The sequence below is a fragment of the Limulus polyphemus genome, unplaced genomic scaffold (genome assembly GCF_000517525.1).
Source record: "Limulus polyphemus unplaced genomic scaffold, Limulus_polyphemus-2.1.2 Scaffold791, whole genome shotgun sequence".
Classification (NCBI taxonomy): Eukaryota; Metazoa; Arthropoda; class Merostomata; order Xiphosura; family Limulidae; genus Limulus; species Limulus polyphemus.
Genome location: NW_013666401.1, coordinates 347,212 through 359,729, shown reverse-complemented (window position 1 = coordinate 359,729; position 12,518 = coordinate 347,212). Strand labels below are relative to the sequence as shown.

Here is a 12,518-nt window from a genome sequence, read left to right as displayed (position 1 = left end):
GCTTTTGATTAAGCAACTTTCAACAATTATTCATTTTATGTAGTTATCCGTTTTGTAGGTCAAACCGGAAAAAGTGTTGACACGAGAGTTTCTGAACATAAACGATTGAAACCAAAACAATGCCATTTTTCTTGATATGAGAGATTCTGACCATCAAATTGATCGGAAATCGACAAGAATTTTATACAAAACGGATAACTACATAAAATGAATAATTGTTGAAAGTTGCTTAATCAAAAGCCTGCCTAATTTCAACACCTCCCAAGATCACTTTAAACTTAACAACTTCCTGACCTCTTATGTCCTTAATGGATTCCAAGTTCAGTGGTCAAGTAGGCATTTGTTGACCAGTTTTTTCCTGCCAGAAGACAACATGAGACTGAAGAGGACGCACAAATGTGTCGAAACTAGTTTCTCTAATACCAGACTTCTGACAGTTTGTTCCGTTTATTGTGGTTTTTCACTCATAGCAGCACCTTACTAATTAGCAAACCTGATAGTACAGTACTTTTGCAAATCTCAGAAATTTGTAGTATTATTAGATCTTGATCTTAATATTTATAATATATAATACTATTAGTTTTCAGTCTCGGAATAATACTTCTAAAGTCGTAAAGAATCTGTAAGGAACATTATCTTTAGTAGATTTTACTAAATCTAAATGCATATTTTATTATGTCCAACATTTTAATATTTTGAAAACAAGTGAATATAGTTTGCTTTCTGTTATCTAAATCCTTGACGAGTTTCTTTTGTTAAATTTACTTAAATTTCATTTTTTCTCAGGAAAGATTTGTGTCGAGTCTCCAAAGCCTGTGACACTCTCGGTAAGTGCTAAAGAATCATTCAACAGCTTTGTATAATCACTAGCAAAAACTTGTGTCTTATTTTAATAGCGACGAGATAACAATTATCTGTTCCAGCCTGTATGGATCAGGCGTGGCATAACGGTTAGTGTGTTGAACTGTGAATCAGATGATCCACGTCCTGTTTCTGCAAAATTACACTCCGAACTTTCGGGCAGTGGGTGCATTATATGGGTGGTGGTCAAGTCCTGCTATTCGATTAGAGTACCCCAAGATTTGGCGGTAGGTGCTGTTGACTATCTGTTTTCTCTAGTAAGTCTAGTTTATCATTCCAAGATTAGGGACGGCTAGTGCAGATAACTCACGTGTAGCTTTACGTGAATATCCGAAACAAACAAACAAAATAAATCCAACCTTTATTTAATTTGCATATATTGAGAAACTAGTGGAATGAACCTTCTTTATGCATACACGCAAAATATTTTGTCCTTATGTTAAACAGGTCGCCTTAAGACTCTTCCAAATATTCATGCTGACATTGTAACCACCCCGTATTTAGACTTGTAACTGAAATATGTCGTATTGATAAGGTTATATTACGCCGTAAGAATAAGCTTAGCTACTTGCAATACTTGAATTCACATCAGTGTGAGCTGATCATTGTCCCATGCATCTGTAGGAAAGTTAAAACTGACATGTCCTGTAAAATGGCAACGAGTAACAATACACACCTTAACTTTTTAAACCTATAATTTTGTGTGTGTTCTGCCAGAATTATTTTCATGATTTCCTAATAATTATCACCATACCATATAAAACTTCAATTTTAAATTTTGTTTTTCCCTTTAGCATTAGGGGTACCCACACGGAGCATTGTTGAGTAAGTAGCCTCAAACCTCTCCCTGTTAAACATTTGGTGATAGAAGGGTGTGTAGAGAAACTGTTGGGTGGCAAAGTAGTCTCGAATACTAGGTCGTTTGTCGATGTCCATTGTTGTTGTCATTGCAAGAAACTTCAGCAGCTCATAGTGAGTAAAAGGAGCCAGTTCAAATACCTAGAACGTCTCTGAGCAGGCGTTGTTTTGTGCTTTGGCGTACTCGTTGATAGCAGTGATGAGAACGTTACTTTCATCTTCTGTAAACAGAGCTCTGAAACAGTCAGGGGTGTTAAATTCTTATTGATGTCAGCGTGTATAGCAGGTTCACTGCTGTTCTTCGGCAAAAACTCAAAGTCATTACTTGTGGTTGACCTATCTTGCAGATCTATTTCAGCTCAATCATTATCTCTGGCTCTAGTAGTGGATGTTGATATAGGAGGTGAATCAGGTAATAACTGGGGCTTGATTTCATGGCCTCTGTGTCCTGGTTGGGGTTAAGCCCCCTCTAATCAGCTGATGGATTGAGAAGCACTGTAACCGGGTCTCGATGACTGTTCTAAGTCGCTTTCATCACTAAAGTCTCTTCCAAAATCAACTTTAATATCAGAATCACTATCGTCATCACTTCCTCCTTCATCTAACTGATTGAACAGATTCATTACTTGCTCAGCAGTAAAACTTTCAGTGGCATCTTTCCACTCACCATCTTTATTTAGAAAATTGATGTGAACAATTATTAGACTTCATAAGAGAACGCTGAAAAAGTGGTTTCAAAAACAACTTGTTAATCTGAAATTTGTTTCAAAACAAACAACAATACTTCATGAAACTTGTGGTTTATTTATAAAAGATGGATAATAACATGGTTTGGATTAATCTTCAGCCAAAGAGGTATAAATGTTAGCAGCACTGTTACCGTCCGACGAGTAAATCGCTGACAGCGTCCATTTCGTTTAAAGTGTTAAAACCATTAATAAAGAGATTCGTCGACTTCTTCACAAAGAAGGGAACATTGAGAGTGATTGCGTAGAAATAACATCTTAGTTATTTTGAAAGAAAAAATCCTTGTTGGGCAGAAGTTCATATTTTAAACTTTCAACCTAGAGTGATAAATATATTAATTGGCATCGCTTTTATCACTTGTTGTAATGTTGGTTGTGCGTCCTAAATTGTGAATATTATGTCCTAAAACATAGTGTTTTCAACGTATTGTGGTTCGGAATGTGTCCTTAAACACTTGGTGCATTATAACTTTGTGGCATGGGTATTGTGCTCTAGACAACAGTGTATTTTAGAAGTAGTGATGTAGTTATTGTGTTCTAAAGATTCCTGTTGTTATTTAGTAATTATTATACTATGATATATCAAATTAATTAATAGTTTAAATGATTTTGAACACTCTGTGTATTAGGAACGATGGACTGTATCTCAGACAACTACATAGTTAGTTATATTTAAAATGTATATAGCAATCGTTATTGAACTTCAACAGTACTGTTTTATATTACAGATGACTTAAAGTTTTGTAGAAATAAATAACACTACATTATTTTTATATTGTTTTGGCTAAGCATATAATTCTTGTTTCCGGGTCATGTTATGTCATCTGAGGAGTGCCTTCCTGTGACAATTAGCGATGAACAAATTGTTACTTCCATGACTTCTGACATTGTGTAATGCTGTGTAATTTATTCATTTACACAGAAAATATCCCAAAAACGCATAATCAAAAACGCCCGAATGTGTTTTATTTTCTTGTTTTTACTTTTTAGGTCTGGCCAACCCAGGAATGGTATGTTCTCGCTACAGCAGTTGTGCAATAGTTGAAGACAATGGCCTTAGTGCCGCATTTACAATAGCTCACGAGCTGGGACACGTGTAAGTATATAATTCTTGAAGTTTTTCTTTATTGTTGATTTCTGAAGCTATTAAAACGACTTATCAATCCTCACTTTATCTAGTACTGTGTTTGAATAAATGTAAAATAATTCCCTAACACAAACGGGTTACGTCATGTACCTTAATTAGTTGTTATTCATAAATGTATGTTAAAGTGACCAGATGACACAGAGTTTCTGGGACAACCTCTTATTTTTAGAGCAGTGTCCTAAGAAGGATGTTATCTCCGATTAGACAAAATGCAAATGCAAAGCACGTTACTAGTGTTAAAGACTTAAAGTGCACGTTTCGCTACTTCTCTGCCGTAACACCATTCTGATTGAAATTAAATTATTGTAATTTTGCCGTTGTCACTTACCGGATTATATACGCATTTGTTTTTCAAAATATCAATTTCACAACAGTCGGAAGTGAACCCACAAACGTTTGTTCTCGAATTTTGATGAAATATACGTAGTGCATTAATCAATTAAAGATTAACTTTTACATCTCGAAACCTAGATCAAAGTCTTCTTCTCATTGTCACCTTTGAGATTAATACCAATGGCAATAAATTACTGTATTGAAATTTTTACAAGTTGTTGAACAAACAAGTCTCATCTTTTGCAGGAAAGAAGCACAACAAAACACCGCCCTAACAGACCTAGCATAAAGTAGACCCCATATTAAATGAGTCAAGTCGATAATGAGTCGAAATATAATTTTTGTTTATTTGCATTTATGGTACAATTCTTTCATAAGGTCCTTTCTAGATGTCGTTATTGTAAGCTACGTAAAACTATCATTTGATACGATGAGAAAGTTATAATTGTAATATTAGTTCAATTTGCTGTTTATCAATGCACATGGGATACATACCGCGTGTAGTGTTAAATTATTTTAGTGTTTCATATCGCGTTTCCAATTCATGTCAGGCCTACTTTTAACTCGCTAATTTATTTGTTTCCGTATGTTTCTTATAAGGACATCTAATGATAACGTAATTCCGTGAAGCAGTATTTACATAATAAGGAATTTAGTGTAAAAATTAATACATTTTTTCTTCCAGTAGCTATGAAAATTGTGATTAGTTAACGTCTGGGAAGACTAAATTTATACGTGTTATAGAAATTACAAAATTCAAACGTTCTTGAACCGAATATTTATATATTTGGGTGGGTGGTGTAAATCTTCTTTAATAAATTATCTAAATTATTTTCCAGACTGGGAATTCCTCACGACGATGATTTCAAGTGCAGGAGACACAAAGACCAGGGTCAAACTTTAAAAGTTATGGCTAGGATGTTAGACGAGAAAAGCTACCCATGGGACTGGTCTCCTTGTAGTAGGAGATACATCACCAACTTTTTGGAGTAAGTAAGATAATTGTAGGTCATATGTCGACCCAACACCACCGTAGTTACGCCCGCACTTATGCCGCCTAAGGGCTACATAACTGTTATGTAATATGCCGACACCTGATGGTTACATTATTGTTACGTAATAGACACCAAAAAAGCACGACTGTCTAAGGAAAAAGATGATAATTAATATAATGATTCCACGAAGCAGATTCAGAGGGCACATTGGTATGATTAGCACGCAGATAGTTTGAAAGCAAACCACTGGAGAGTGATGTAGATCAAAGCGTCTCAACATGTCATCAACTTTATAGTAACAATCAAAGTCTTAAAATTTATAATTTATCCAATTTACATAATATTGTGTTTACAATTGTCAGTACTGAAAAGTTCTTATAACAATTACAGTTTTGCTTTGTAAGTAGAACATTAAATTTGAGATGATGTTACCAAGGTTTTGTAGGCGAACGGTGTTACTAAGGTTCTACAGATGGATGGTCTTATTAGGTGTATTGTGTGTGTCAGTAGACTGCATTTTTATTGGCAGATAATCCCGTATGGCTGCATATAGCTTACAACTTATGTTTGCCCTCGTGTAGCTTTGCGCGAAATTCAAAACAAACAAACAAAACAATTCAAATTATGTTTACAGTTTTTATCTGTATATTTAATTGTATTACATATATTTTACAAAAGCAGATGGTGTTAGTATAGGCGATGATGTTACTAAGGCTTAATCGGCGGATGGTGTTTCTGTAGGCAGACAACGTTAATATACTTTGGTAGGATTGCATACAGATTTCATTTTGTCTCAACTTATATTTCTAGTTTTCATCTATATATGTAACAGAATTACATGTAGTTTACAAAGGCGGATGGTGTTACTTGGCAAATTGTGTTACTAAGATTAGTGCTGCTAGGGCTGAGGGTCTTTCTATAAACAGATGATGAGCTCAATGTGTCTCATGTGATTACATTTTCAACATTGTAGTTTAAGTTTAATTATATGTCCTAAAGATACAAGTAAAACCATTATTTTGATGAGACAACTATTATGACACTGTTACATATCTTAATTTTTATCACACATACTATCTTAATTTATTCATTACTTGAACGAGGCAAGTACTATAGCATAGTCAATAACTTCCTTTACATATATTTACAATTATGTGTACTAAAAGGATTTCACCATACATAATGTATTGATTTTATAAATATTGAATGAGACAGTTAGTAAAGCCAATTATGTTTTAAAGTATCTATTTAGTACATATTTAACATCCTGATTATAGTTTTCTTTTTTTTTATTTGCATGATGTACTTTTTGAATGTCCTGATGTTTTACATGTAAAACACTTATTGTTAATTTCATTTCTATAATTAATATATTGTATAATATCCTGAAAAGGATGCTTACCTTTTTATAGATAATTTCACAAATCTTTGTCAAGAGAATGTGTCTTGCTGGTTTGAAACTGTATGTATATAGCCTTGATAAATAGTGATCTTACCATTTCGAAAAACGAATGCTTAATATAGATGTATCACTCTTTCAATACTATTGCTGACACGTAGCCAACTAGCTAGTCCCCTTTTAGAACTAGCAGAATAAAAGGTCAATAACACTGAAAAGTTTGGAATTAGAAAATTTGTACCCACAGACATATGCCTTTTTGTCAAAATATATTATTTCTACTTTGTAATATGTTATGAGACTAAAATAATATCACTTTCAAACATATCTATTAAATAGTTGTCGACAAATCAGAAACTCTAGAGCATTTAATCATATTAGCTCATGAAAGCATTACATATATTTTTCACAAATGAACATAACCGAAAATAGCTTGTGTATTCCATGGAGTCCAATAACAAATAAATCGTAATGTAAATAGTTACTGTTATCAATAAAAAAAGCTCTTGACAAAATGTCTCAGTTTTGTTGTTTCGCACAATAAAAGATCTGAACTACTGTTTATCATTACAGAATATACTTTACAACAATAATGTAAAATCACAGAAATGACAAGTATCACACATAATGAAACATTTATTAAACAAAACGTCAACAATTAGATACACTAATATACTACTTACGAAAATTAAATACATCTTAGTTCATGAAATACTGGATTAGTTTTCATAAAACGTATGCACATTATGTCCGTATTAGTGCTTATTCATTTCAGTTCAGTATGTAAAGTTTTAATATAGTTTATAGACGAAACACTTAATGTGCAGTTCTTTTATTTTGCCGAGTTTATGGCACTATACAACAAAAGCATTTAATGCTCATTATTCAGTAAGATTAAACTGTGCCTGAAATACATCAATTGGTCAGAAGGTCAGAATGTGTCAGTCGATAAATATAGTTTAGAAAATTTTGAAAGTGAGAGATAGTGTAACTATGATTGATTCAATTCTACTTGTTACTTTTAATATTTATGGTAACTACTTAGACTTGAAAATTTCACCAACTTTATAAACATGTGAAATGTATGAGATTTATGATTGTATTATACAGTACAATGAATTATATTTGTATGTACTCGAATAGTAACAAAGTTAGTTTTTTTCAGGTAGTGTTAATAAGTTCAATCACAAATTCAGACATATCTTAACTTTGAATATCTCTCTACAACAAAGTTCAGACGAATCTGAGTCACTTTTCAAATATAAGTACCCTGTTCCTTTCACCACTAATAATCAGACTGATGTAGTTCTACTATATGGAAGAAAGAATGATGAACCAACCTTTAAATGTAAGTATATATATAGTAACAGATATTTCTTTGATTACAAATCTATTTTCTGTGTTTCTTTGACATAATAATGTTTGTTTTCAGTCATATTCATTGTATTGATAAATAACAATTATATTTTAGTCTATTGGAAAGAAAAGAAATGTGGCTGACATTAATGAAATGGCAAAAAAGAACAAATCCAGTTGTCAAGAAAAAATAACAGCTAGGTTCCTCTAATATTATACAACGTGAAGAAACATCTGATTCACCTCATGCCAGTCCTATTGGGATCGACCATTACATTATTTTAACAACTCAATAATAAGTTGAATATTCATATTCGGCTGTTCAAGGACTTTGGAAAAGGGAAAAACTATATCCACGTTTTATTTAACAGAACAGGATGAATTTAAATAGTGGATCCCAACAGTTATTGTATCTGTACAAATCAAAACTGAACAACATTTTCTCCTAGAAATATGGAATTACGTAATTTATGTTGTGTATGTTAATAATATCCCCTCTATTTTGTTTACATATTGATTTGAATATCATGATATTGATATGACATGTGATAATGCTCTCTTTGTTTTATCAAATGCAGAATATCAAGATATATGTGCACAGATTTCATATTTTGATACTTATTTAAATACTATAGTCCATGATGAAAACAAATCGAATAATCAGATTAACTCAATTCTTTTTAAACTATACACCGAACAAGCGTACCTTACTTTACAAGTACTGAAGAAAGAACAGTATGAAGCATGTAAAATCGGTGGTCTTAGTCAGACTCGTCGTTCTTCTAAGACTTTAAATTATGATGAATGTATATGGTTATATTTTGAGATCTACGTTTAATCAAAGAGTATCGGATTTAGATTTATCAGGACCTATCAATGAAACTTTCTATAAAATAACTGTGAAAACAATAAAAAATGTTCTTGGCAAATATTTAAATGTTTATTTCTTACGATAAAAAATATGGTCTACAAGAAAATAAATATCTTTTCTTTCACATTTTATGCTTTCATCACGTTTACTATACAATGTCTATCATTACCAATATACTTTACAATCAAAATAATCTGTTTGTTTACTATACAGTCAGTAATTATCCATTCTTCCACTTTACATAACGATACGGAAAGCTAGATGTACATTCCTGACATTCTTAAGATTTGATAGTTCATTAGGAAGTTATTTTTTGTTTCTAAGTTACTACTTTCTGTTTTCGACCAAGAACTCACATATTTTGTGTTTAAAACTACTGCTATTTATAAATGTATCTTATCAAGATGTCTACATAGTCAAACTTCTTCATGGTGCAATTGTTTATGTATTTACGTAAAGAATCTTACAATCTGTGTTGTGTTTTTCAAATTTTTCTAAGGGGCAAATTCCTCGCTGACAGCTCATTAACCTTTGATATTAAAAAATAATACAAACTAAAATATGTATGGATTATAAAATACTGAATTACCAAGTCTGGTACATTTCAGTTTGTGTACAATTCGTGTATACTTTCTATTCACTTAGACTTTCCTAATGACTGTTTTTCATTAGTCATATGACAGTGAATGACCTCAACTTGAAAACCAACATAACGAAAACAAGAACTAATATACTTTGTCTGATATATAACAACACAGAATACTGAGTGTAACTGTAAAAACTAGATTCTTCTCACATAGATATTGATGATTCATTAGGAAATGTGTTAAATACTGTAATGTTACATCACTCTATCATTGGAACGATAAGTACTATGAATACCATTGTAGATATTTTCAATATGGTGTTATAATTTTAAATTTCATGATCTCACAACAAAAGTTATGTTATACATGAAAAGAAAATGTATCCTTTACATGAAATCAGTTTATAAAAACATTCATACAAATTCAAATAAAAAACATGTCAGACACTCACCAACGTGATTAGATCTATCTCCATAGACTGCTGGTCAAAGGTGTATGACCTATCTAGACCATACTTATTATAGTTAAGTTAGTATTGTTCTTACAATATAACATAATAATAAAGTTTTAGTTTTTACATCTTAAAGGCCAACATGATTGTTATAAGATTTACGAAAATTAGTAAAGTTCATTGTAGCAAGAGAATTGCGATAAATAGCAAAGTCAATCACATGGTTCTACTAACCCTTTACTACATGTTTCCAATTAGGAGAAACGTAACAGCATCTGGACTGTATGCACCTTGTGATGCACACCTTTCAACTAATCTCTTGGAAGACAAGAACAAATAAGGAATCTTTCTACATCAGTAAAATAAAGCCTTCAGTAAACACGGATTCAGGATTAGAGATGAGCTACCTATAGCTACCATTGGCTGAAGCCAAATGTAGCCATTCTACAAATTAGAACCAGGGATAGACAACCAATCATGGCACATCTTTCAAAATTCACCAGGATGCTATAAGAGACCTGCAACAGTTTACACACACTGAGCTGAAGATGAAAAGCAGAAGACATTCAAAATACCATCCGATATACTTGTGCTTTTTCTACAACAGGCAGCTACAACCCATTCCAGTAAACTCAATACGAATACTCTGCCTAAACAATCTAACAAAGAACAAGGAGAATTGAATCGATCATAGTCAAACGATCTTTTATTTTGAAAACTATTCTAAGCTATATTTTCCAACTGACACAGTCTGACTTTTTGACAATTTGCTGTAGTTTTGGCACAGTTTAATCTTACTGAGTATTGATAATAAAATGTTTTTTTTTATTTACTTAATAACATGAACTCAGCAAAATACAATAATTTTACACTACGTTTTTCGTTTATAAGCTATATTAAGAATCTTACATACTAAACTGAGATGAACAAGTAGTAAGACAGACATAGTGTACAAATGCTGTATGAAAGCTGGTCCAGTATTTTATAAACTAAGATGATGGTAGTTTTTGTAAATAGTATAATGGTGTATTTAATTCTTGAAGTTTTGTTAATAAATATTTCATTATGTGTGATTCTTGTGAAATTTGTGATTTCACATTGTCTTTGCGAAATATATTCTGTAATTATAAAGAGTAAATGTTTTGGATTTATAAAATGATTTCATGCGTCTTTTTTATTGCTAACAACCACGGTTTGCATTATTATTTATTTGTTACTGGACTCTACGAAATGCACAAGCTTTTTTCGGTTTAATGCTTTAGTGAGCTCATAAGATTAAAAGTTTTAGTGTAATGGAATTTCTGATTCGTCAACAAATATTTAATATATATATGTTTGAAAGTGGCATGTCTTTAGTCTCGTAACACATCGTTACAAACTAGAAATAGTGTACTTTACCTAAAAGGTGTATGTCTGTGTGTTATAAAATTTACTAATTTCCAAACCTTTTGCCCCCCAGTAGCACAGCGGTATGTCTGCGGACTTACAACGCTAGAATCCAGGTTTTGATACCCGTGGTGGGCAGAGCACAGATAGCCCATTGTGTAGCTTTGTGCTTAATTACAAATAAACAAATAAATAAACCAAACCTTTCAGGATATTGACCTTTTATTCTGTCACTTTTAACAGAGGACTAGTTAGTTGGCCACGTGACAACCTCTCCTGTCTTTTGTATTTCCTAAAATCAAAATTTATCGAGCGGGTTGGTGGTCTTAACGTTAGTAGTCTTAGGTTAATATGTCAACTGGGATGTGTCAGCAATAGTATACAAAGAGTGAGCTGTTTGTATTAAAAACTCGTTTTTCGAAATGGTAAGATCATTATTTATCGAGTCTATATACATACCATTTCAAACCAGCAAGAATCAACTCAAAACAAAGATTTATGAAATTATCTACTGAAAGGTAAGAATATTAATAATTAAACATAACTATTTATGTAGATACTTTAAACTTTAGCAGAACAAATCAACTTATAAAGTTAAACATGAGATATAAAAAAGCGTCCTTTTCAGGGCAAATAGATGTTATACTATATATTAATTATAGAAAATAATTAGTATTAAGTGTTTTACACATGAAACATCAGAAATTATAAAAAAATATGTCATGCAAATTAAATATAAAAGCAAAACTATAATCAGTATGTTAACTTCGTACTGAATTGTACTTAAAAGCACAATTATTAAGAAATATTAACTGTCTCATTCAATATTTATAAAAATTGTGTTGGTAAAGTTATTTCAAGATAGCTAATTATAAAATTGAGTAAAGTAGATTTATTAGCTATGTTATAATATTTGCTGCATTCATTCAGTGTTATAATAGTTGTCTCGTTAAAATAATGGTTTCACTTGTAACTTTTTAGGATATATAATTAAATATAAACTACAATGTTGATGATGTAATCATATGTTTAGACACGTTAAGACACCTTATGATGAGCTCATCGTTCTATTGAATTATATGTTTATTGAAACACCATCAGCCTTAGCAGGACTAGCCTTAGTAACACAATTTGCCAAGTAATACCATCTGCCTGTAGGACCTCAGTAACACAATCTATCTAGTAACACCATCTGTTTTGTAAAATTCTAATTCAGATAAATATATAGATGAAAAATTATAAACATATGGTGAGACAGAATAAAACTTGTATGCAATTCTACAAACTATAGTAACACTATCCACCTAAAGAAACACCAATCACCTATAGGACCTTGGTAACACCATTTGCCTATAGAAACACAATCCGCATATAGTAATACCATCCACCTTTGTAAAACATATGTAATAAAATCAATTATACAAATGAAATATATGAACATAAGTTGAGACAAGTTGAAAGCTGTATGCAGTCATGTCAGAATTGTATGTGTATTTGGGCTAAGGATTCTTCTACAGTATGACTTGTT

The 12,518-nt window shown here is 31.8% G+C and overlaps 1 protein-coding gene across 2 annotated transcripts in view; it reads left to right on the top strand.

Moving 5' to 3' along the window:
• LOC106460539 (A disintegrin and metalloproteinase with thrombospondin motifs 20-like) overlaps positions 1-12,518 on the top strand; it is a 138,647-nt gene that overhangs the window by 54,758 nt on the left and 71,371 nt on the right. For both annotated transcript variants that reach the window (XM_022387283.1, XM_022387284.1), the window contains exons 7-9: positions 787-827; positions 3,456-3,561; positions 4,785-4,934. In XM_022387283.1, coding sequence (XP_022242991.1) covers positions 787-827; positions 3,456-3,561; positions 4,785-4,934 — 297 coding nt within the window. The remainder of the gene's footprint in view (positions 1-786; positions 828-3,455; positions 3,562-4,784; positions 4,935-12,518) is intronic.